The sequence below is a fragment of the Cygnus atratus genome, chromosome 8, assembly GCF_013377495.2.
Source record: "Cygnus atratus isolate AKBS03 ecotype Queensland, Australia chromosome 8, CAtr_DNAZoo_HiC_assembly, whole genome shotgun sequence".
Taxonomy (NCBI): domain Eukaryota; kingdom Metazoa; phylum Chordata; class Aves; order Anseriformes; family Anatidae; genus Cygnus; species Cygnus atratus.
The window spans coordinates 9,351,366-9,377,241 of record NC_066369.1 but is presented as its reverse complement, the minus strand read 5'-3'; the positions used below and the strand labels follow the sequence as shown (position 1 = coordinate 9,377,241).

Here is a 25,876-nt window from a genome sequence, read left to right as displayed (position 1 = left end):
GGTGGTGTCCCGCTTTTGCATGGTGGAAGACAAGTGGCAGGTGTCATGCAGCCTGAGAGGGAGGTTGCACCCTGAACGAGGCCTCTGTCATTGTATGACAACCAGCTACAACCTTTCTGTTGAGCTTGTGTCACCACACAAAGGTGATGGGACAGCGTGAAGAATAAGCCAGAGGGAACCCAGCTGCAGCTGAACGGCTGTCACGGGTGGGATGTCCTTCATGAATTTTGCTGTAGGCCCCTTTATTGGACCACTGAAACCAGGTCCAGGAACAGACAGCAAATCTCCAGTCCTAAATTTTCCTTACTTGTACACTTCTTGGCTGAGGAACACAGTGGCATCCCCAGTTGCAACAGGAAGGCTTCGGCATGTCTTTGCCTGCAGCATATCCTGGTCTGGTGGCTGGAGATGGTTGGCCTCCCAGTAAGTAGTATCTGAATACTGGTCTCTGGTGGGGTTGGCACCTTGAAGCCCACAGGCATCTTGGGGGCCATCTGGGGAGGGGAAGAAGACCTGATGTCTTCTTCCCGGTGTCCTTCAGCCTTCTAGGCAAGAAGGAGGTGTCGGAGCAAGGCAGCCTGGATTGCCCTCTGCAGGGCTTCATGGGCACCTACCTACCTCCATCGCTCGCAGACAGGGAGCAAGGTTGCCCTCTTGGGGCCAGGAGCCTAGCTTTTGGGACAGGGAACATCCAAGGCGGGCACCAAGAGGAGCGCAGGCCCCGTGGTCACCAGCTCTATGGGAGAGCCCAGGTACACCCTGCTGCAGCAAGCAGTTGCAACCAACAGCTGACACTTCAGAGGAGGCAAATCCAATTGTCCCTGCCCTGCAAGGCAGTGGGATGCACGGGAAGTCACTTTTTCAGGCAGAATCATGCTTTATAGGGACATCTGTGGTCACAACGCTCAGCAGGAGGGAATGTTCCCAGCTGAGGCTGCGTTGCTTTAGCTATGGCCCAGCTGGGGGTGGCCTGGTGGATGGAGAGGAAAAAGCTGGCCTAAAACACAGCAAGTGCCCCAGGGACCACCATGCGTGCTGCTCAGGGGCAGAGGTGCTTTAAAAGTAGGCTTTAAAGCTCTAAGTGCCTGTCTCAAGCACTGCTCTGCCATTTAATTAATCAGTGCTGGAGACCCAAAGGCAACCACAGGCGTAGGCAAGGGCTGCAGGCAGTGTAATCATTAAACATGTTTATTAAGTGGCTGTGGTTGCGCCCGCTGCTGCTGGAGCTGGACTGCTGCTGGAGGCCTGCTTTACCAGGCAACTTCTGCACGCTGGCTGCATGTCTTAGCTCTTGCCGAATTTGTTGGAGGGCCCCAACCAGACCAGGAGCCAGGGGACTCGCGTCGAACAGCATCAGTGTCTCCTGCAACCCCCTAGCGGCCGCTCTGGTATTTCAAGCTGTGGAAAACCAGCATGGCAATTTGGCCTTTCAAACAAAACTGGGAGACTGGCGCCGAGGTTCATTTTTGCATCCCATTGCTGAATTCAAATGCCTTGCTGTCGCTGAAGCTGGTATTGTAGGAGCTGGGAGCAATAGGTGATGTGCCTGGCAGATGTGTGAGGATGGAGCCAAGCGTGCAAGCATTGCAAAACAGACTTAGAAATAAACAAGGTGGGGCTAAAATCCCTAGCTACAACAAATCCTCAGTACCAGAAGTGCTCAGATACTGGTACACAGTATCTGTAACCACAGTCCCTGCTTAATCTGTCTTAGTTAGCTGTTGTAACTTCCTGGGTTTTGGTAAAAAATGGCTATACTGCAAGAACAATATGGAATATGCATGCAGTTGGAGTATTTTAGCATACTCATCAATGTGTATCTGAAGTATTTTAACATACTCATGGTGTTGATGATCATGAGGAGGAGGAGAAAGTTTCAGCCCCTAGGGTGTGACCAATGCGCTCAGTCTGGGACCAGGGGGCATGGAACAGGGCAAAGACGAAAATCCCATTGCTGTCTCTCCCTGCTGCAGCCCCAGTGACCAGGCAGTCCTGGTCTTCCCAGGGGAGAGCTGGCATAGGCAAAGCCACTTGTTCAGAGTTACACTACAATTATAAATGCCAAAAATATTTGTGTCCGAGTGGAATTATTAAACCGCCTTAGGACCAACAAAAAGGTACACACACAGTGAGATACCTGATAAGCATCAGTGCTGAGGTAGCACGTTAATCCATGTGCTTCTGCACATGACCCTTAGCAGATTATTATCTGGGCAACTTTCATTACTTAAGAGAGAGCCGTGCTCTTTCCTTATGACTGTGCTATATCCTCTGAGTAATCTACCGTTTTAAGCTGTTTTTTAACCAAAATGATTCTTATTTAAAGTGATGTGATTCTACAACTTCTTGATGTGATTTGTAGTAATCTGTTGTACAGTCACTCCTGACACTGTATGAATTGGCAGTTTTTCTCTTCACCTCGTGGTGCTGAGGGACTGTGTGCTAGTGAGGTCCTTCGGTCGGCTCCACAAGGTGCTGCGTGTAGCTCATTTGAAGTGCTTCTACACAAACACATGCAGTATGAGGAATAAAATGGATGAGCTAGAAGTCTTGTCCCAGTCCCACAGCTACGACGTCATTGGCATAAGTGAAACCTGGTGGGATGAGTCCTGTGGCTGGTGTGTTGCAATAGATGGTTACAGGCTCTTCAGGAGGGACAGGCAGGGTAAGCAAGGTGGCGGGGTGGCGATGTACGTGAAGTATGGGCTGGACTGTGTGGAACTTCAAGTTGGTGATGGCAAAGTTGAGAGCCTCTGGGTAAGGATTAAGGGGCGAACAAATAAAGCGGATGTTGTTGTGGGAGTCTATTACAGACCACCTGGCCAGGACGACAACGCCGATGAATTATTCTTTGCAGAACTAAGAGATGCCTCAAGATCAACTCCCCTTGTCCTTATGGGGGATTTCAACTTGCCAGATGTCAACTGGGATCACCACACGGCTGACACGAGCAAGTCCAGGAGGTTCATAAAGCACCTAGATGATAACTTCTTGGTGCAGGTGCTAAGGGAGCCAACTAAGAAAGGTGCCCTCCTAGATCTGTTGCTGGAGAACAGAGAGGGTCTTGTGGGAGACGTGGCAATTGGCGGCCGTCTCGGTCATAGTGACCATGAAGTGGTTGAGTTTAGAATTTATGGTGACAGAAGGAAAACTGCCACCAAAACTTCAGCCCTGGATATAGGGAAAGCAGACTTCAGGCTGCTCAGGGAACTAATCAGCAAGGTCCCCTGGGAAACTGCTTTTGAAGGCATTGGCATCCATCAGTGCCGGTCTATCTTTAAGCACTGCCTCCTAAAAGTACAAGATCAGGTGATTCCAAAATATTGGAAGTCAGGCAAACGGGGCAGAAGGCTGGCCTGGCTGGCCAGGGAACTTCTACTGGAGCTTAGGTGAAAAAAGAAGGTGTACGGCTGCTGGAAGGAGGGTCAGGCGATGAGGAAGGAATACAGGGATGCTGTTTGTGTTTGTAGGGAGAAAATTCGTGTGGCCAAAGCCCAGCTAGAGTTGAAGCTGGCCATGTCTGTGGGAGACAATAAAAAAGTTTTTTTTAGATATGTGAACTGAAAAACGAGAACCGAAGAAAACATAGGTCCGCTACTAGATGGGGAAGGTCTCCTCACAGACAATGACCTAGGCAAAGCAGAGACGTTTAATGCCTTCTTCGCCTCTGTCTTCAACACTGATGATGGGCTTTGGGAGCCAGGGTGCCCTGAGCTGGAGGACCATGACGGTGGGAATGACAAACTCCCAACCCACCCTGAACATGTGCGGGATTTTCTGCTCCACCTGGATCCATACAAGTCCATGGGTCCGGATGGGATTCATCCCAGGGTGCTTAAAGAGCTGGCTGACGTCATCGTGGGACCTCTCTCAATTATTTTTAAACGATCTTGGGAATCTGGAGAGGTCCCAGTAGACTGGAAGCTGGCAAATGTTGTGCCAATTTTCAAGAAGGGTAAGAAAGAAGACCCTAGCAATTACAGGCCTGTCAGTCTCACATCAGTGACTGGTAAAATTATGGAGAGGATGATCCTTGAAGTTACTGAAGCGCACCTGGGGGACAATGCAGTCATTGGTCCCAGCCAACATGGGTTCATGAGGGGTAGGTCCTGCCTAACAAATTTGATTTCCTTTTATGATAAGATCACCCATCTAGTCGATCAAGGGAAACCAGCTGATGTGATCTTTTTGGACTTCAGCAAAGCTTTTGACACGGTTTCCCATAGGATCCTACTGGACAAAATGTCCAGCATACAGCTAAACAAAAACATCATACGATGGGTGAGTAATTGGCTGACGAGCAGGGCTCAAAGGGTTGTGGTACATGGGGCCACACCTGGCTGGCGGATGGTCACTAGTGGGGTCCTTCAAGGCTCCATTTTAGGGCCAGTCCTCTTCAATGTTTTTATAAATGATTTGGATGTAGGACTAGAAGGTGTTTTGAGCAAATTTGCCGACGACACCAAACTTGGAGGAGTTGTGGACTCGGATGAGGGTGGAAAGGCCTTGCAGAGAGATCTGGACAGATTGGAGAGCTGGGCGATCACCAACCACATGAAGTTTAGCAAAAGCAAGTGCCGGGTCCTGCACCTGGGACGGGGCAACCCTGGCTATACGTACAGACTGGGCGACGAGACGCTGGAGAGCAGCCCTGCAGAGAGGGGTCTGGGGGTTGTGGTTGACAGCAAGTTGAATATGAGCCAGCAGTGTGCCCTGGCAGCCAGGAGGGCCAACCGTATCCTGGGGTGCATCAAGCACGGCATTGCTAGTCGGTCGAGGGAAGTGATTGTCCCGCTCTACTCTGCGCTGGTGCGGCCTCACCTCGAGTACTGTGTGCAGTTCTGGGCACCACAGTACAAAAAGGACATTAAACTGTTGGAGTGTCCAGAGGAGGGCAACGAAGATGGTGAAGGGCCTAGAGGGGAAGGCGTATGAGGAGCGGCTGAGGTCACTGGGCCTTTTCAGCCTGGAGAAGAGGAGGCTGAGGGGGGACCTCATCACAGTCTACAGCTTCCTCGCGAGGGGGAGTGGAGAGGCAGGCAACCTGTTCTCCATTATCACCAGTGACAGGACCCGTGGCAACGGTGTTAAGCTGAGGCAGGGGAAGTTTAGGCTGGACATCAGGAAGAGGTTCTTCACCGAGAGGGTGGTCGCACACTGGAACAGGCTCCCCAGTGAAGTAGTCACTGCACCAAGCCTGTCTGAATTTAAGAAGCGATTGGACTGTGCACTTAGTCACATGGTCTGAAATTTTGGGTAGACCTGTGCGGTGCCAGGAGTTGGACTTGATGATCCTTATGGGTCCCTTCCAACTCGGGATATTCTATGATTCTATGATAAGCCAAGGTACCAACCAGCCTGCAGGACCCTGGGCACTGACAGGGTCTGACTGTCCATCTGTCCATCCCCCCAGCCTCCTAGGGCAGAGCTCCTGAGATGCCTGCAGCCCCTGGCATTGCCAAGCTCTTCTCTCCACTCTCCTTCCACCTTCATTCATTCATGGATTTCCCAAGCTGGTGATCTGCCTGCTCCTTCCTGCCGCATGCTCACCACGTGAACAACCGGTATCTGTCAAAGCACCAACCTGCTAATTGCAATACTCTCTGGGCTTATTGTGTCTGGTCTGTCTCTGTGGCTTTCCTGGGTTTCGAAACACGCTACCTGAGAGAGTTTGTGTGCAGTGAGCAGCGCTGACCAGCAGCACGCAGGCTGCTTCCAGCCACAGAGGGGAACTCTCATTTGCAGGTCAAGAGTTTTCACCCTGATGCATGCAGAGGAGTGGTGCATCTCTCCATAAAGCCATCTTTGTCGATCTGCTTGAAAAGCCCTTCAGACCTCCTGCTGTTGGGCTCCCTGTGCCTGTTAAGCTGCTAACGTGATACCTCCCTTGAGACGCTTGTGAAAGGCTTTAGCAGCAGGCAGCTCTCCTGCCCTCGGTCTCTGTACATAGGGTTTGCCTACTTGTGTATCTGACTGCAGCTGCAGAGCCAGTTTTTGGTGCCCTTCTCTTTCTCTGCCCTTTTGATTGGCTGTGTTTACAATATGAAGTATTGTAGGGGTAGCACAGATGCTAATTACCCAGGAGGGGTTGTTTCCACTAAGCTCAGGCTTTAGTGACCCATTAATCTTTCCCTCTCATTCTAGTACAGCTTTCTTTACACGTCAGCATTGCACTGAAATCTCAGAGCACGACTTGCTTCTGGAGATGAGTGACTCTGTCACTGTTCAGCTCAGCTCACCCTCCCACAGCCTCATTCATGCTTGTGATCCCAGCTTGGCAGGTCCAAACTGCTGGGTAAGTGAGTGGTGGGAGGGTTATCTCCTCCATCTCATTCTTGCTGTTATTCTCACAAGAGGCAAGGCTGTGTGTGACTGTACTCACAGCAGCAGCGGTCCTGGCTGCTGTCTGGCACAAGGCAGCTGAGGGCTCCAGCTGTGTCGGCAACAGCGCAGTCAGCACAGCCGGCAGGATGCGGCACGTGGGCCGTGAGGCCCTGGCATGGGATGGAGGCAGCTGCCCTGCCTCTGGAAAGGAGGAATCGAGCATCATTCCAGGAGGTGGCTCGAGTTATTGCAGCCAACTGGGATGCAGTGAGGCCTTGCTTTTGCAGGCAGGAACAAATCTTTTCTTGTAAAGGGTGGGTGCTGCTGGAGACGATGTATGACTGGTCTGGAGGCTTTTCATACCTCATGAAAAGCCACCAAGATTAGTCCTTCACATCATCAAGAGTTGGACACACGAAACATCGAAAGAAGTTTCTTGTTGGTAGGTGTGTTAACGTACTCTGGCTCTTACGGGAAATGATAGAGGGAGGAGCAGATGAACCAGTGTTTCAAAATACTGCACAGCAACCCCAAATAATGTCTGAAAGCAAGTCTGTTTGTTCCCACTGGATGTATGCATCCTGATAATTTTCTGTGCTGGTGATAGCAATCCAAAGAAGCAGACATTGGCACTAACAGAAACCTCAAATTTAATAAATAATAATACAGAAAAAAAAATACAACCAAAAACAAAACACAAAATAAAGGGCAGTGAGTCATTTGACTTCCATGAGATAGGCCAATAATATCTTGTTTTAGGGACCTACTTGGTGCTGAAATTGTGAGGCTGATGTATACTTTATGACTCAGAGCCTATGCAGGGTTAAATGTTTATCTTTGGAGGTATGTTCAGTACCAATTTTTTCCTTATAAATAACAGGTCTCTGGATTTCCAGTGAATACGTATGAATTTTGGCTTACAGCCGGTAATGAAAGCAATTATTAGGAAAGTACAGTTGTGCCCACATCAAGTTTTGTCTTGCCCCAACCCTCGTCCTGTTTTCTCTCTGAAGGCACACTGATGGAGCTCCTTGGCCAGTGGCCCAGCTCCGCACCCGGGTGCCTTGGCTGGCTATCAAAGAGCTGCATTGGCTACCAACCCAGCAAACCACAGTGACAGGAAAAAGTGCAAACCCATGGGTGCGAGCGCGTTTGTGCTTGGGAGCAGCTGTAGCTTGTAATCCCCCTTGGGACAACTTTGCCTCATTAAGAGGTGAGCAATATGAGCTTTCAGAATGACGGGTACCGGCTGTCGTATCTGAAAGGTAGTTGTGCAAGGCTTTGCATTAGGAGGAGGAGATGTGTGTCTGCAGACATCTGCTTCACCGAGTGTGGGTTGATAAGAGAAGCACTCCTTCAGTCCTTCCCTCTTCCTGATGTCTGGAAATCCCAAGCAGGATCCACAGAACTTCTTCTGGCATCACGTCTCTCCCCTGGGACACGTCAGGCAGCCCCACCACCTCCTCCTGCTTTCCCCTGGGCTCCTGGGCAGGGAGGGTGAGCTGAGTGGGGCTCTGCCTGACCCCGGCTGGTGCCTGGGGCTGTTCTGCCCTGGGAAGCTGAGTGGCTGCGGCAAGCTCGCTGCTTAACACCTTAATGAAACACAGGCCTTCAGCCTCCAAAGAGCTTGCCACATTGCTAGCCCTGGCAACCAGACTCTGCTTTCTGCTGCCTGAGCTGGACAGGGCCAGCTTTGCAGCAGGGAGATCGGCTGCGCTTTGCACGTTGCAGAGTCTCATTGTCTCTCGCTAGTGAAGTGGACAGGCGATAGTCGTGACTCATGCTGGCTTGATAAAATGTAAATGGTGTCTAAAAACCACAGGTTCATTATCCACCATTAGGCGTAACCGTTTGTGGTAGAAAATGCAATGACTTTTGGAGGGATGTGAAAGGAGATTAAATGTTTCTATTTGTTGATTCTCAGATCTGTAGTGCTCTGCTCTGCTCTCAGCTGTTTCCTCTCAGCTAGGGAGCAAGAGCCTGGCAGATGATGGGCACAGATGAGGCTAGCTCCTCCCCAGGGGGGACCAGGGCTCTTCCATCAGCTTTGCCACCCTGTCCCTTGTTTTACATGGGCAGGGAGCGGGAAAGAGGTAAGGTAAAGGAAGGAATACGCAGTTTATGCAGTAGTTTGGTTCAAATGAGATGCAGCAGCAGTGGAGATTACTTTAAAATTGTGGAGGAGTCAGTAATTACTGGCTGATGACTGTATTCTGTGTAATGGGTGTCACGGAAAGGCCTGTGAGGCACAGGTCAGGAGGTCCCCGTGAGTCTGGGAAGCAGAGCGCCCTGTCCCTCCAGAGTTGGGGACTTTCTCCAGAAGCTGCCAGCTCCAGGCCTTGCACTTCAGCAGCTCATGCTGCAGCCGTCTCTGAGGGGAGACCCAAAACCTCAGCACAATGACGTGGATGAACAGAGCTGTGAGATGCAACTCTAGCACCATCTACAAGCTCCTACAAGGCCATAGCAGCCCCAATAGCAAAACTGAACGTTTCCCCTGTGCAGGAGACTCTTAACTTTGTGGAGAAAGGGGCTGCAAGACACAAACAGAAGCTGATGGCTTAGAAACTTACTGGTGAGGATAATTAGTCCCTTGAGTAATTAAGCTCTGGAATGGAATTGTTTCAACCTTTATTTGAAGACAAGTGTGTGTACATGTATATGTAGGTCAGAGGAATCGGTGTGTGAAAGTTTCTTACAGTTTTCATACTGGTGAACACGTCTGCTCAAAGACAGGGAAATGGATAATTCAACAGGGTCCCCCCTCCCTCGAGACACCACGGGGTCAAAAAGGAAAGTTTTATTAGCTTTTACAGAAGGGAACACATTCTCACTTCACCTGAGGAGTGTGACAACACCCAGCTGGGGTCTGAGTGCCGGTGCCTGGCAGTGGCAGTCAGGAGTAAAAGCCCCAAATGCCCCTTGCAGCTGGGGAGCAGCACCCTGTGGGCGCAAGCCAGCCCACAGCTTCTCAGTCCTGAGAAAAAGCTGAGTAACTGCTTCAGCCAGGGAGGTTTCCCCTGAGGCTGGGGAGGGATGTTTGTGAAACCTGCCCACAGCATTGTAATGTGCACGGGAAAGCTCGCTGAGCCCCAGATTTCCTAAGTTGCCTTTGACACCTGTGCCTGCAGGAGCGGGTGGCCGGGGAGCTGAGGTGGGTGGCAGCGCGGTGCCCACGGAGCAGCAAAGCTCCAGAGCACCGGGAGCATCTGCAAAGAGCTTAGCGCCGACAGCCTGAAGTCTCAACCCTTCCCAGTGTTTCTAAGAAATGTGAAGTAACATTTGTATGCCTGTAGTATAAATACATAAATAGTTTCAAATAGACTTTGGAGCGTACAGTCAGTGGGCAACTGCTGAAATGTTGCTGGGATTCATTGGGAGCCAGGCGGTCAACTCGCCCTTGAAGTCTGCCCCACTTCAAGCAGAAATACAGCAGCTGCTGGCTGTGCTCAGGGCACGTGAAGGGAATGGCTGAGAGCAGTCTGTCCCTTGACTCTGGCAGAAGCCAGGCAGGTCGGTGCACGGGCATGTCGTGGAAGTTGGGTCTGTGAACCTCTCCGAGGTGAGCACGTTTGCAGCAAGGGCTCTGCTGCAGGACCTATGTGAATCCTCCCAGAGATGCGCAGACCTGCAGGTTTCACTCGGTCCATTAGAGAGAACCCACCAGACTGAAAGCCTTCATCCTTTTCTTCCAAATTTTGTGTGCCTGGATCATTTTTTGGTTGAGCCAGTCTGCATGTGTCTGCTTGAGGGAGATTGTCCTTCAACTTAACACCTCCGAGAGCTGATGTCAAGATGTAAATGTCCTACCAGACACTCCCTTGGCTCAGGCTTCAGTGCTCTGCCAACAGCTGGAACAGCCAGCAAGCCTCCTCTCTCAAAAGCTGTTCCTACAAATCTCATAGTCACTGCAGGGCCTGCATTCCTGCAGTCCAGTGCAGTCAGATCACTGCAAAGAAAGTCCCTTGCTGCCTCTTTCCCTTCTCCTGCCTTGCCAGGCAAAGGGCTGCTAAGCAGATCTGTTCTCCTCATTCTCAAAATCTCTTTAAGACACTTGAGGTGTCTTCCTGATTTAACAGACCTTTATTTTAGCAAATATACAGAGCGTTTGTACTATATGCAGATACTGTCAAATAAATAGAGAAACCCAGAGTTTCTCTGAATATGAGCTAAGCTTGGGTGGCTTTCTTTGGCTTTCATCTCTGTTTTCCTTGAGGACTCCACACATGCCTTTCTCCAGCATCAGAAAGATCCATCCTACTGCATAGAACTCCAGAGATGAATGTGGCATGCACTATGTAAAGCCCATTTGCACTGTGATTTACCTGCACTCCAGCTGAGGCTTTCCACAGCCCCAAAAGGGGAGGCTAGAGCAGTCTGCCTGTACAAGTACAGCCTGTGAGAATAAGTCTCCCACATGTGAACATATCAGTAGGAAAGGCTGTACTTTACACGTTACATTTCATGCGTCATCTTCTACAGGAGGCAAAAGACGGGTTTTAGTAGCACAAGGCTAAATGACAACTCCATGACAGTGACATTCAAGCTGGTCCACAGGGTGATGTTATCTTGAGCAAACAAGTAGAGCATCGTGATGAGATCTACCGTGCTGCTACTGCCGTGGATGGTTTGCTCCCAGAGGGGCTCAACGTTCTTGTTTTCCGTCTTCCGCATCATCAGCTTCAGTGAGCTGTTGTCATCCAGGTCGGGGGAAAGCTTGGCCTTCAGGGACACCAGGTAGGGGCCGTCACAAGTGATCATGATGGAGCCGTTCTGGGTATGAATAGAGCCTAATTCTGCGCTGAAATTCATGGCCACTCCTTTGATGCTTTCACCTGGAATGGAAGAGAGAAAAGATGACCCCGTGAAGACAAAAGTCTTCTTGGAAGGGGGCAGTTTTGTACAGACCGCCTGCAGGAAGGGTGGAAAAATACGGGAAAGACAGAGACTGAACTAGAGAAGAGGGCAGACTGGAGCTAGGATATCACCCATTCTAGACATGCGCGGTCTGCAGTGGAATTTTCCAGGTTCCCATTCCTGAGCAAGCTGTGCCTTTGGACTAAATCTTCAGTTTATATAAATTATTCCTCCATGTTTCTGTTTATACACTATTTATTTGCTGTATTTCTTAATTACAGTACAGATGTATTTACATAAGTAAGGCATCCCTGTGAGTTTAGAAAATACAGCTTCCTCGACAGAACAGAAAATAAAAACAGTAAATAAGAGGAGAGGAAAGTTTTCAAAGCTGGAAGAGAGAGGAAAAGAGCTTTTTCTGGGTGGGTAACAAAATTCCCCATCTTTTGTGGGGGTATTTTCTGAGAAGAAAAAAGCAGTGTAGAAAGGAACAGAAGAAATGAATGTACACGGAGCAGAATCAAGGAAATTAAAACAAAACTCTAGCGTGAAAGGTTTTCTCCTGGAACAAGCAGTGACAGTTTCCAGAGCTACTCTGGAAACATCCCCCTGCTGTGCCACGGAAGGGCTGACACCCTGGAGATGCTGACGAGAAAACTTCACCAGAAGGTCTCCTGTCAGGCAACACAGCTGCTCCAGGCTGAGGGCAATTTCTCAAGCTTTTTTTTTTTTTTTTTTTCTCTCTAGAATCATGTGTTTCTATTAGGTTAGCCTCACTGTGACGCTTCTAATATTTCCTGAAGGTAAAACTGCCAGCAATGTTTCAAGTATGACTTGAAAATTTTAGTCGCTCCTATCGCTGAGGTGTGTCACAGGGCAAAACACACAATGTGCTCAGTACGCAGAGCGCTGCTATTTCTGCCACCATGTACGCTCACTCTTCCCCAGGAAATCATTTACATTTTTCATAAATCAGGAAATCATTTACTTGTTTCAGAAATACCCCAAGAGCATGCTGTGTGTACTCAGTAAATTCTCAAAAATGCGTTTTTTGTACTTTCAGAGTGAATGCTTGCTTCAGTGTGTAAGTATGGACTGCAGAAAGCCACTCCAATTTCCCATGTTTCTTCCCCTCAGGGAAAACCCCCTTGCTTGGTTTTGCACCTCGCAGCTCTGCCCCTCATCCCCCAGCTCTCCTGGCCCTGTCCTCTGCCACCGCCGTGACAACAAGAGCTTCACAGCCCAACAGGCAGCTGGAGCCCCCGGGGCACCGAAGGGACCTGTCCGGGAAGCATGAGGAGCACCCCGAGGGACCCCAGCCCGGCTGCCCACTCACCTGTGTAGCGGATGTAGGTCCACAGGACTTTGTCACTGCGAGGCTGAAAAAAAGGAAGAGAAATCCTCATTAATGCAGCAGGGCTGTCGCTTCTGCCGCTTTCGCTTTTGTTTCCCCGCTGGGAGCGGGGCTAGCTGTACACCTTATCCTATTATCATCATTAGTATTATAAAGTGCCACTTTAGAGTGCTTCCCAGCCAGTCCAACTTTCAGCTGGGTGCTGAGCACACCAGGGAGATTTGGTCCCACTTGGAAAAACATCCAGGTGAGTATTATGAAGCCGAGTCAAGCAGCAGGGAAGGATTTCAGGGTGCAGAGCCTCCCTGCATGAGCTCCTCGAGTCTGCCTGGCAGCCAGGGGAGCCCATCAGCAGAGCTGGCTGTGCCCCGGTGTGGCACCCTCATGCTGCAGGGCTCCAAGAGGTGGGTCTGGAGTTAGGGGCACAGAGCAAGAGCTCTTGGTGTGTTCCTTGTCCTCTGGGTCAGGCTGTTACAGGATGCGTGGCTCCCAGTGGCTCCCTTACAAGGGCACTAAGATATGATTAAAATTGGTTTGCATTTTATGAGAAAAAGTGAATGCAAATGCAGAAATATGTATCTTACTGATCAGATATGCAGAACACCAAGCTTCTATATTAGATTTTTAAATCTGAACTTCGCATCTCAAACCCATCTCTCATCTTAACCACAGGAGGCCCAAATCTGCAGTCTCTTCACAACCACAAGACTTCAGCATCTTGCCTGATTAAAGAGTGAAAGGTTAGGCTGGCTGCTGTGTTTTCTTCTATTTACCTATTCCATAGGTTTCCAGCAGGAAAGATGGGCTGGTCAGATGTGTGTCAGGCTGTCTTTTATCTATTTAGTCCATTTGTTACAGAAATGAGAGCAGCCTTCTCACTCTGAGCAGAGAGATGGTGCTGGAAGTATCGGACTAGAGAGTGAGCATAGACAGGCAGCTCCGCGGGTTCAGTGCTGCGCCCTGGCAGAGGCAAGCGGGGAAGGAAGGAGGTTAGAGCAAGACCTCTGTGACAGAGGGTGAGGTGAGTGCTGGATGCTGGTGGTGGGAAACCTCTGCTCTGGCACCCTCTAGTGCTGCTACAGCTGATGCTCTGCCACTTGCACCACTGGCAAAGCTGGATTCGACTACCAAATAGAAGCTTTGGTTGCGTGATCACCCACTGGCTCTGGTGGAACCATCTCCTCCGACATTACTGATCCTATCCTTTGCCCCAGCAGCTCGAGGCTATGCATATACTGTTTGTAGGTGCCTAAATGCTCAACTCTTTGGCTCAGCAGCTGGGATTTCCAGGTAGTTTCCCAAGAGATGACAACTAAGTGCAGGGCTGCTGAGCTTCTGAGGTCAAACAGCATCTACAGCAAGCTGGCCACTCTGGCCATCAGTGGGCAGAGTCTACTAACCACAGACAGGCTGGGGAACAAACTTGTGGCCATTGTAAGAATATCAGCCCCGTTGTCACTACGGCACGTTGCGTGTTTGACATGTCTCTGCTGGTTATTGCACAATCTCAAAGGACTTTGCAATTAGCTCCCAATAAATTTTGCTGAGGAGAGAACTGATCTGTAGCACTGGGAGGGAGCTAGTATCAAAGTTGGTCACCCTCTTTCTCTGTTCTGCCTTGTAGTGACTGCATCAGTTTCCCTGCATCATTTACACACAGTTTCCACATCATGTTTGCCTGTTTGGGTTCCCTGAACACGAGATTTGTTGTGGCCTTTGCCAAAGACCTCCTGTCCAGGACATTGCTTCTAGCACTGTGTCATGGCAGAAGTTTTAGGATTAGGTTCGTATTGCATAAAGTGCAAGCCCCTGGGGATGACAACAAAACACGTTAACTCAGAGGACTGTTGAAGTCATGGTCCTGGCCCTGAGTGTCAGACAGACTGAGCAACTGTGTGCTGGAAGTGGCTTGTAACTGCTCCAAACCGGGAGATACTAGGATTATGGCCGTACCTTCCTTACCTACATTGAACTTCTGCAAAATTATTCGCCCTGCACCTTTTCCTGCTCTGTTTAGGCAAAAACATCTTGTGATAGATCATTAGGAGCCTTTGAACTCCCCATGCTTGCCCAAGGTGTTTACCTTGCCTGCATCCACCACCGGGGAGTTTCATGCCCTCTGACTGTGCCTGCAAGTGGCCTGCCCTTGGTCTTTTCCCAGCCGCCTTGGCAAGAAGAGCGAACTCCAGCAGAGATGGGAACTCACGAGCACTGCAGATACAAAAGCTGACTACCGATCACTACAATTTTTAGTAGTTGCTTGTTTGGAAATCACAGCTGAGGCTTGCTCTCCAAGCTGCATCATGATACGAACCAGCTTGCTGTACATTTTTGTTAAGCGCAGTGCAGATGCTGTCTTTTTTGAACGTGTGTTATTTGCGCTGTGTTTTCACTGAATACTCCAGGGTGTCTTTTAGGATATGACAAGAAAAAGTAATCAGACGTGCTCTTGCTCTGAAAAAAAACACAGCTGTGTCTGGCTGTTACGGCTAGCGTGGCACTCTCCAGCCCTGGGAGCAGAAGGAGCTTCCCAAGAGCAGGGACAGCCTCTTGGTCACTCCAGTGGACCAGCTCTGAGCCTGCCCCAAGAGTCAAGTCAGATTAGTACTGCTCCTTCTGCTGTAGGCATTTATAAGGTCAGTCCACAGTTATCCTACCAAGCCCTGTAATTCCCGTGCTATGAAATCCCCCCAGGTACAGCCTGGGAGACCTTCCCGCACAGCGTGGTGCAGTCAGAGCAGGATGCCGTGACTGTCTGCCTAGAATAATGGAAACCGGCTCTCAGCCTGTGCTCAACAAACATTTAAAACTGAAAGGGTCCTGTGGTGACTCCCAGAGCCTGGACTTTTCATCTGCTGCAGTCACTGCTTCTTAAGCACCCTGATTCAGTCGTTTCTATTGAGGAAGAGAAACTCCAGGCCTGCACCGTGTACCCTTCCCAGCTGCTGGTGTCTCGGGTTTGTAGGACTGACAGACAGCAGTGCCAGCCCCTGCCATCGTCCTTTGGAGGAGGAGGATTGGAGTTAACGTTTTCACAGAATAGAGAGCTACTGAGAGACAAGGAGTCACAACCAGAGCGTGACCCTGGAGAGGTTTCTGCCTCTCGAGCAGGGCGGGATAGCTTGGCCTTCTACATTGGCTTCCAGTGCAACTTCTCTCTCAAAAAAAAAAAAAACTAAAAGGAGAAGAGCGCTGAACTGAATGAAATGTGTTATCTTTTAGCGTTATCAGTGCTATCATTCTGAAGTTTAACAAGTGCTGTGAGGTGCAGGCCAGTGAAACTTGCATGCAGCATGGGGGTTTTCATTAAACAGCAGGGGACCCAGAGCATGAGGCCATCTCTCCCTTGCAGGGTTATATGCCTGGCTCGCTTCTCTGCCAAGCCTAAGTGGGAGGAAAGAGTGAACTCTGTTAAGATGAAGCACAACATACTTTACAGTGTTAACGTAGCTCTTGGAGAAGATGTGGGAGGAGAAGTAGCTAGTGCATAAGCGGCACTGAAATAGCAGGAAAAAGTTGTTGGCAATCCACCAGTCTGCAAACACACGAAAGAGGAAAATGTATTTGCTGCATTTTTTTTGCTAAAATCGTGCAAGTCTCAGGCATTTCTGTTTTGTATATTGTTTGCAGTGGTGTTATGTATAAATGAAACTCTCTCTGGTCACATAATCAGAGTCTCTGTCTCTCATGTACACACGTAGGGGCACTTACTGTCCTCTGCAGATACAGATGACTACTCCCAGAGCCCAACATGTGCACAGGCTGGGAGCATGGAAAGGTTTAATGGGTCTTGCTAGAGCTGTCACAAGCTAGCTTGTTTTCCGACATATCTACCTGCACTTATAGTATATTTTAAAAGGTCAGAAGATGATACGAGCAGCCTGGCTTCTGATCCTTCAACTTGTCCTTATTAAAAGCAACCATCCACTCAGATAATCCCTTTTAATTAAAGCGAATACATGTCAGTCACTGCAAGTCAGCTCCACCAATAGCTGCTGATGTGGCGAGGCCAGAGCCGCAAGGAGGCAGCCCTCCTCCCCCGGGGCTGGTTGGGCTCTGGCGCTGCTGGGCAGAGTGCCTTCCTGGAATGAGCCCACCTCCTGACAACCTTCTTCCCCAAAGCTCAACTTGGCAATACTGGGAGTTGTTTTGAGGGCAAAAGATATAAAAAATGAGCGATAATTATTAAGGAATGCATTAAATACTTGTGGCTAGAATGGGGATAAGCCTAAAAGCTTTTTTTTTTCTTTTCTTACAAAAAAGCCCATACAAAGGTTTACAGGCCAGCAGACAACGGGTGGAACATGAGCTCTTACCGTCGAGAGTTGCAGAGAATCTAGACCAAGATAAACCAAGCAGGCAAGCAGTAATATCCACTGAGCAGCCGCAGACACGAGGTGCAGCGTGTTCCTCCTAACCTGCCCTCTTTTCCAGCTCTTCCACTCATCGCCACTCATCATGCCAGCAGGTTCTCTTTCGTGGTCCATCTGATCGTCTTGCTTTCTCAGCTCTGCATCTGGCTGTCCGTTCATTGCAGCCACACTGCCAGCAAGCACAGCTTGGGGAGCACGGGGCAGAAGAGATAGGTGCTCCTGTCCCAGGAACAGAAATGAAATGAACACAGTGCCTTCAGGAGAGGGTTTTATGTGCACCGAGAAGCAGGCGGGGGAACTTCTTTGTGACTAATCTGAATTTCCCCTTCCTTTCTTTCTTTCTTTCTTTCTTTCTTTTTTTTTTTTTTTTTTTTTGTGAATGTGGGGGCTGATTTGTTGCATCCCAGTTCAGTTTTGAGTAAGGGCCTTTGAAAGTAGATGTGTTTATGTCTTTCATAGCTTCAGCTGTGGATCTCTTGATTATATGTGACGTTTCCAACAATGGCTAAGAGTTGGGTGGACACTGATCTCTTTGCTCAATCTTTTGACAGTAAAACCTCTCATCTTCCTGTTCAGCCTCAGGTTGGGGGTTTACAGGGCTGTCTGCCTCCCTTGTTGGTAGTATAATATGCTGCTGAAATCTCTTCTCAATAAAGAACCAATTAATAGGAGGGGATGTGAGTGAGGCAGGTAGACAGCAGACAGCATAAAGAATTAGAGACAAAATGTGCACCCTCCATTTCTCCTCACCTTTGTCTTCTAGCTTTATGGCTGTGGGATGCTGCATGAAACTTCAGAGGGAGAAAATGGAGAACTGCTCTGGGAACATCCCTTTTTGCACTCACTGAAACCTGCAGTCTGGGGACAGCGCTCGGAGGGACACCCCTGGGCCATACAGGTTTCCCTTCTGGAAGAGAAATGCCTGTTTCTTGGGACACCAAGAATTTGAAATGCAAATGCAATTTTTCCTATATGTATCTAAGGGATTGTATTAAATGCTCCTCTGTTGTCTCTCTTCCCAGCACCTCCCTGTTGCTTGGTCTTCTTGCGACATTCACGTGTGACGCAGGGAGCTGATGCAGGTCAGTTGTCCGCAGCAAGGGCCATCTCCTGTGCTCATTTCAGTTGACAGGCTTCATACCCTCTTTTGGGGCTGTCCAGCACTGCTCTTCCCACCAAGCTTTCAGCCAGAATTTTTCTGCTGTAAATTAGCATTTTGCAGCTGAAGTCAGGTGCTACCTCCTCCTGCTGAGGATAGGGCCCATTGGGAGTGTTATGTGTGTCTGTCTTTCAGGGTTGAGCTGTCAGAAGGTTTCCCTTCCCAAAATGTTCTCTCTTAACCTGTCACAAGGCACATGTCCTTTTGTCAAACGTGTACCCTGCATGCACAGAAAGCAAGGGTAATGTTCTTTCATGTCTTTTTCCATTTGGGCAAGGATATTTCTTGTAAACATGAACTGAACAAACTGGGGAGTGCAGCAGTTGGGTAAGCAAACTGCTATGAGGAAACCGAGCTCTCAACACACTTGTTCGTGAAAAATAACCTCCGAGTTGCCAAAAGCTGATAGATCGAGTCAGGAATTCTCTGGTATTCGTCTCAAGAACAACCCGAAAGTCATGGAAACATACAGAAAAATGTTCAACTTTTGAATTTTCCGTTGAAATTCTCATCCCGCTTTTGCCAGCGGCCATTCACCAGGGGTGCTGGAGCCTCAGGCTGAGCCGCAGCCCACCGACAGGCCTATGAACCTCCCTAGCCCTCTTTCCTCATCCCCAAATATGACAGCAGCAATGGTGCTGCTTCTGGCACGTCTCAGGGCAGACTCCATCGCTCACGGCCCCCACGGCTGAAGCAGGCAGGCACAGAGGAGCACTGTGGGGCCAGAGGTGCCCCGCACCTGCCTTCCTACCTGCAGCAAGAGCCGCCAGCGAGTGACTGCAGAGGCAGCCGGTTGCAGGTCTTGCACAGCTTACCAGCAAATTTGTCTGTATTTCAGTGGGGAATCACAGAAAGAGAGAGCAATCATCACGCCACGCCTGCCTTCCTGGAAGAGCAGACCTTGCTGTGTGCCAGAGCAGCTCCGCCAGGGCAGCCAGGGATGCTCTGCCCTATGCTCTCCCTCCCTGCTTCCTCCAGGAAAGGACACTCAGGTTTGCTGACGCTGCTTAGTTTCTGCAAAAATGCCAGGGGCGCCAAGCCAAGACATTCCCAACTAGTGTGATCCCATAACTCTCACATTTCTGAGCGAGCCTCTGAAGCAGACACAATCTCTCGCCCATCTCCCTCCCTGACTTTGGATCTTGCACTGGTTTTGTTTCTAAAAGAATGTACCCTGAAAATGTGGGTGGAGGTTGTGCATATGTATTTCTGAAATTGCCTCGTCATTTCTGTACTCCCCCAGTGCAAGTGTCGCTCAGCCTGGGTTAACAACATGGGTAGCACCGTGGATCGAAAGCTACGTTTCAAGTAATGTCTCTGGCATCGTGTCCGAAACAGGAAAGAGGACAGCTCATTCAGCAGCAGCATGAACACCTATGCACAGACAGTCTTCCGTAGCTGTAATCACCTTCATCTTGTCCGCCTGCCTTGCCTACGAAAACCCAAGTGCATGCAGATTTTGTGCTACCAGAGCTCCTGCCTATCCTCCTAGAGGAAACTTTCCTGGCCTTCCTCACCCTGCCGCATCTCAAACTGGCTGCACATGCTTGGCAGCTGCCGAAATTGGCTGCATTGATCAAAATTATTTTGATGAGGGAGGTGGGGGCAAGCTCTCTTCCACAGGGAGTCCAGGCTGGGAACTCTTGGGGTTTTGCTCAGCCCTTCCCAGTCATCACTTCATTCTAGTGGGCAGGCTTAGGTGGCTCTGGGGCTCTATGAGCCTGTTGGCTCACTCTGCAGCAGCCTCTGGTTGCTTGGGCATCTCAGCCATTTTCCAGAGAAATGCCTCGCAGTGCCACTTGCAGCAACATTATTCCAGCAGGGACTGAAGGAAACCAGAGTTTGCTACGTGTGGCTTGCTGGGGCTTTTGTTTATTTATTTATTTGTTTGTTTGTTTTTATGAGAGTCCTATCTGTTATATTAGGCTATTTCTGAGCTTTCCCAGACCAGAGAGCTGGAGGTTTTAAAACCTTGGCTGAAGCACGTCAGTCAAGGTCGAGGCTAGATCCTGCAGTGTCACCTCTGTACCAGGTCTCAGAGCCCCAGCCTGACAGTGTCCCTGTGCCACAGGGCTGCAGTACTCCAGCCTTTTGGACAGGGTAAAAAGCATCCTGACCATGGACCGCAGCTCGTGGCCCACACGGAACATCCCACACGTGTGGGGTCTAAGGCCTGACAGACCCCATGGGCACCCTCCTCCTCGCTTAAGTTCCCACTTCCCAGGAAAGCACTCTTAGCACCCCAAAAGGAGGAAATGGGGAGTTGTATGGGACAGACGAACTGAACTTCTCAGAAGAATAGTGGAACAACTGATTGAACTGTTTGTAAACATCTAGAAGGAAAAAGGAAACGTGGATTTCCACAAACAAAAGCTCAGGGGGTCTTGTGTGGGACAAGGCAGCCCCTTGGGCAGAGGAGAAGCTGTGGGAATTCAGGGAGCCTTTAGGAAGAGCTTTGGCTCTCTTTTTCATAATGTTCATGAAGCACAGTCTGTACAAAACTGTTGCTGGGTGGAAGTGGAGCTGTTTGCATGGTTATTGATGGTTTGGTGTCAAAATGGAAGGGCATGGCGTGTCCTCCTGGGACCTGCCCTGACTTCATCGCTGCTCTGCATTTTTGGAGCTCAGACGTGGCTGACACCGTGCTGGGCAGTGCTGCTGCTCCTTTGGAGGACAGGATCTTACCTGGAGACTGTGGGGTCCCTTGGGAGTAGCCCGGATGCCAGCCTGTCCTGGCGCATGCCGGGGAGCCTGGGATGGAGTAAGGAAGAAGGACTTCATCTTGCAGCCCTTCCAGACACAAAGCTTTGCTGCTGCCCTAGCTGTCCTGCACAGCCCGAGCTCAGCTCACAGGCAACATCGGAGCATGTGGGGCATGCTCACAGGTGAGATCTGGCCTCTCAGCTCTTTCTGGTCATCTTTGCCTCTAATTTGAAGGGTTGGCTTCCACTGGAATAAATTTCTAGCAAAGCAGTGCTGTTGCTCTCATTGCTGCAGTCAGGTAGAACATGTCCAGTGCTGTGCTGTCCTCTTGTGTGCGGCTGCTTTCCACCAAGGCTGTCTTTGCCTCGAGGATAACCACTCATACAGTTTGATGTAGCACAACAGTGGGAAAAGGCAAAGGAAGCCTTGCAGTAATGTAAGAGGGGAAAAAAAAAAGTATAACAGCATTTTCATCCAGGTCTCACTGCTCGGTGTGTACCTAGAGGGCTGCTCTCTTGTGTGCCCCAGCTAATGCTGGTTAATGCTTCCATCCACTCTAGAAATAATTTAACTGAGCCAGATTTGCTTATCAGGCTGAAAGATTTTTGCCTAAAAATGTTATGAACTCCAGTTTCTTTGTCTCACAACCATGCAAACTATTTTTCACCCTTGATTTCATTTCCATGTGGCATTTTCTCCTGCTCTGTGCAGATAGCCACTGGCTGATAATGCTTCAAGGATTTCTGCCAGCAGAGGCACCGAGCCAGTAGGAAGGAGGTTGCATTAGTCAGGCTGCTTTTGGCAGTGTGAAATAGCAAAGGACATTGTGAAAATGCTGTAAAATCACAAAGAAAAATGTGGACGTTTATGGGGAGGCAGGTTTTTTGGGGGAGATCCCAAAAGCATGCCCAGCCTCACGAAGCGATGTTGCATTTTACCTTCCCATGGCTCAATCTGTGGGCAGGCAGAAGGCTCAGCACCAAGGCAATGCCTCACCCCAGAGCGCCGTGCGGGGATTTTTCCCAGTGAGCGGCTTTATGGGAGCAGCGGAGCGAGCAGCCGACGGTTCCCCCCGGCACCCCGCAGCAGCTGCCAGCTCTGCTGCTGCCCGCGGCCGTTTTCCCCAGGACCTTCACCTGCTCTGCCTCTGGCTGGATGCCGTTCACCACGATTTCAGCTGAGCGGCCAGGGGCTGCGTGTTGTTCGCTCTGGCACCTTTTAAAGGTCATACTGATTTCCCTTCCTTTTCCTCAGTAGCTGCTTCAGTCAGAAATCACACCATAGCATACCGTTGAACCTAAGATATCAGGAGAGAAAATCAAAGACATATTTTGCCATTTTTCTAGTGAAGAGAAACAACAGTCTCTGGGGAAAAGAAAAAAAAAAGGAACAAAAAAAAAGACATAACTATGCAGCTCACATTTAGAGAAGCTCTTGGGCTCAGCCAGCTTCACTCCCAGTTAGAAACCCCAGGGAGGAATATGAAGCCAGTGATGCCCTGGGTAGAGTTAAGGATGTGGTTTCTCTTGTGTGTCTGGCACTATCATCACTGGTCTGTCTGCTTCCCTTGGGAGCTCTTTGCTAAAAAAGATGCTTCTGAAGTCACTCCTCCCGCGAATGATGTTTTACTGCAGCTCTTCAATCTTCTTGTGGGTCTGCATTAAAGAGTTGGAAAAGGGTTTGACACCATTCCTGTCCCAGCCAAGCCAGCGAAAAAGACCCCCATGCAGTACCGTTTCCTAATTCATGAAATGAGCCGATTTGTCCCTTTTCTAACCAGGACATGTGCGATTCCACTTTACGCGCCTCTCAAGATCAGCTTCATCAGCAAAGATTTATCCATCAATTATGGGACTTCAGGGACTGAATCGAGGTCTGGTGTCACCAAAAGTATGTTGACCAACATGATGCCTTATAGGATCCTTCTCTTGTATGCTATGAACTCTCTCCCTTTCTTGTTTTCTGAGTATTGTTTCATCATTTTTAGCAGCTGTCAGGTTAAACTTCTGGAAAAATAGTTTCCTCCACTGTTTCTCAAAGATTTAAAGAGCTCTTGGTTTTCCATTCACAGTCATTTAGTTGGTTGTTGGTTGGTTTTTTTTTTTCTTTTTCTTTTTTTTTTTTTCCATCTGGTCAGTTTAGGTCAAAATTTCCCCTGATTTATACTACCTCTGGTGAAACATCCAGTAGCTATATTACTGGCTGGGACTGCCCTCTGTTTGCTCACACTGACCATAATCAGATGGTGGTCACTACTCCCTCAGCAGATACCACTTCTCCAGTAATTAAGCCACCTTTTTCCATCCCACACAGCAACCTCATGCTTGTCTGTGCCATTTTTCTGCCAGGAGGCATCTATCTGCAGCCCCCACCAACCCTCCCACAGCATCGTCGCACCTGCCGGAGGGAAGTGTTGGGTGCTGGTGCTGAGCTGTGCCCGGTCTCAGCAGTTTTCTCTTTTTATTCTTTATCCTTTCTATTTTCAAAAGTCTGAATTGCCTATATGCAGCTGGAATGAATGGCTGAGAAGTTGCTATTACAATAGTCTCCTAGGTTTAAGCTTTTGCTTTGGGAGAGACGAGAAGAGGTCTGTGTATTCAAAAAGCAAGCAACCCGTGGCTCTCTGCAGATGTTCCCTGAGGTTTTGAAGCACATCTAAAGCAGGTTGCATGGTTGACATGACACAAGCCTGTAACGCAACAGGAGCAGCCAATATCTCCCAGCTTCCAGAACCACCCCGCTCCCCGGCCCCGCGCACCATGTCAGGCAGGAGCCCACGTGCACTTGCAGGAACAGCCCACAGGCGCTGCGGATGGCAGCACCCACAGCCGTCGCGCGGCCACACGTTTCGCTACGTGCGGGGCTCCACAGATGAGTGCGTCCAGCGGCAGCAAGAGCCCCGGATGACTAATCCTGGCCAGAGGTGCTCTCTGTATTACACACCACAGCGCTCGCTCCCCGGTGGGCTTGAACTGGGGATGGCAAGCCCTGCCCGCCCCGCGGTTGTCACCTTGCCAGCCCCCAGGGACACGGGCAGCCATTGTGGCAGTACGAGAGCCGGGTATGAGCCATCTGCCCCCTGTGATGGGGGTTTGCCATTGACCCGCACGTTGTTCTCTTCTCACCCACCACTTTCACTGGTCCTTGAGTGATATTCAAACAGCCCTGCCTGGGTCCCCCCTTGGACACAGGACCACGGCGGGGCTTCAGGGCGGGTTCTGGGGGCCAGCTGGCAAGCAGGTGTGTTTTCTTACCGGGGTCCCTCTGGGGAAGCCTGCACAAGGTTGGTTTGTGTTGGGGATCGCTGAATCCAGCAGCCCAACAGAGGTGAGGCTGCTGCAGCTTCGACATCCCAGCAGTGAGGCTGAGCACGTGTGCACACACACCGTACATGCGTACACATACACGGCATGTGTTTACATACACGCTGCGTGTGTACGCCTCACCCAGCACGTGCATACAAACACACCATTCGTGTGTATGTATACACAGTCAGACACACGGATCAGCACAGGCAGAAAACACAAGCCCTCACCAACAGCACCAGTGGCCTTATCCTGTTCCCCTCTCTGACAAATGGGCATGAAAGTCCGTTAGCAGAAAATATATACGTACATATGCCAAGGATGGTCAGACAGACACCTGAATAGCCCCTTTTATCCCATTTTCCTTCTCTTTTCCCATGCTGGTTCCTCCCCAAACTGCACTGATCCCTCCCTTTCCACCCCCCTTTGCTTAGTCCCACAGGCATCCCGCAGTAAGTCCTGTACAGTCCCAAAAGGATCCCACGATAAGCCCCATGTGCCTTTGGGCACTCACCCCCTCTGTTTGCCAGGCAGGTGCATAGAGAGCCCCATTCCTCAGGGCGGACGCAGTAACCCAGGGGGTGTATCTGCCACCAGAGATGTTGAAAGACACTTGAAGAATTTGTTGCTTTTCTGCTTCTTTCCAATAGCTGCACCCTTCGGGACAGGTTCCTGCGCTGACACTACACAGACCAGCTGACTCCACGAGACTACAAGAACTGTGAGTTATAACTCAGGCATTTTGTGACATCTTTTTCTTGTTGAATTGCCTCTTCCATATCCAGCATTCAAGGATTCTTTGCTTTTTTCAGTCTACGTAACATTTTTATAATGCTAAAAGGCTGTTTATTTTACTTCCTTCTGCAACAGATTACTCAGACCTCAGCAGGGAAGGAGTTTGCACCCTTAGATGACTTTTTCCTACCAACATGCTCAGCCCCTGTCAAGGCTGGGATAGGGGAAGAGCCCACATCACCTTCTTCTTCCACAGCATTTCCTTTCTTTCATCACTGCTGCTCTGGGCAGGGAGGGAGCTGCAGCGGCCAAAGCCACCAGTTCATGTGGCAACACCCGGCACGGCTGCAAGGGCTGGGATGCACCTGGATTGGTGCAAAGAAACCCCCCATGGCACCGAGGTGATGCAAAACACCACTGCCCTGGCTCTGCTGTGGGCAAGCTGCCTGGCAGAGGGAGCTCAGCCCCAACCCCAGCCCGTTACAGCTGCAGAGGGGCCTCAGCTGCCCGGGGATGTTCCCGGTGTCCAAGGAGCCGAGCTCCAGCCCCCGCAGCCCTTCCCTGCCCACTGCCTTCCCCTTGGGTTCAGCTCCCAGCACTGCTTCCCCAAGCACAGCACCCTAAATGCCAGGCCAGCTCTCCCATGCTGGGATTTAATTCTTTCTGATCCCCTTCCCTGCTGAAAAAAAGGTTTGTATACAAAAAACGGCTTTAAAAAAATATGTATATTTACACCAGCCTATCTTTGCCTTTCTGTCCCAACTCTTAGCAACCTCTAGTGCCACACATGAATGTATTTATTTTGAAACATTAACGAGAAAAGTGGTTTCAAGCGATGAAGACTTGTCTTAACATGCTTAAACATGTCTAACCTGGGCTTTAGCAGGTCCTAACCTGGGCCCTTCTAGCAGGGTGCAGTCCCAGCTGCTTTCCCACCTCCCCAGCCCATGCCTGCAGCTGCGCCATCTTTCCCAGGGCATCAGCCACTTCGTGCCCAACTGGGCCACCAGCAGCGCCCCTCGCTCTGGCCCGAGGAAGAGAAATCAGCTTTTCCCTCCAGACTGCA

The 25,876-nt window shown here is 49.9% G+C and overlaps 1 protein-coding gene across 3 annotated transcripts; it reads right to left on the bottom strand.

Annotated features, from left to right (window-relative positions):
• Positions 1-8,939: 8,939 nt before the first annotated feature.
• Positions 8,940-24,689, bottom strand: TNFSF4 (TNF superfamily member 4). Of its 3 annotated transcripts, none has more exons than XM_035537344.2 (5): positions 24,590-24,689; positions 21,907-22,067; positions 16,852-17,127; positions 12,518-12,560; positions 8,940-11,159 (listed from the first exon to the last, which is right to left on the bottom strand). In XM_035537344.2, the coding sequence occupies exons 2-5, from the start codon at positions 21,997-21,999 to the stop codon at positions 10,801-10,803; spliced, it is 771 nt and encodes a 256-aa protein (XP_035393237.1). In that variant the 5' UTR covers positions 22,000-22,067; positions 24,590-24,689; the 3' UTR covers positions 8,940-10,800. The 3 variants fall into 3 exon arrangements, with proteins under 3 accessions (XP_035393237.1, XP_035393238.1, XP_035393239.1); XM_035537345.2 differs by lacking the exon at positions 24,590-24,689 and adding an exon at positions 22,191-22,328; XM_035537346.2 differs by lacking the exon at positions 16,852-17,127 and having other exon boundaries at positions 9,065-11,159.
• Positions 24,690-25,876: the final 1,187 nt, after the last annotated feature.

Coding starts and splice junctions, on each gene's coding strand:
- TNFSF4 (XM_035537344.2), bottom strand. CDS start 21,999: ATGACCTTTAAAAGGTGCCAGAGCGAACAACACGCAGCCCCTGGCCGC. Junction 17,128..21,906: donor TCCAGCCAGAGGCAGAGCAG/GTGAAGGTCCTG, acceptor TTCCTGGGACAG/GAGCACCTATCTCTTCTGCC. Junction 11,160..12,517: donor GACCTACATCCGCTACACAG/GTGAGTGGGCAG, acceptor CTTCCATTCCAG/GTGAAAGCATCAAAGGAGTG.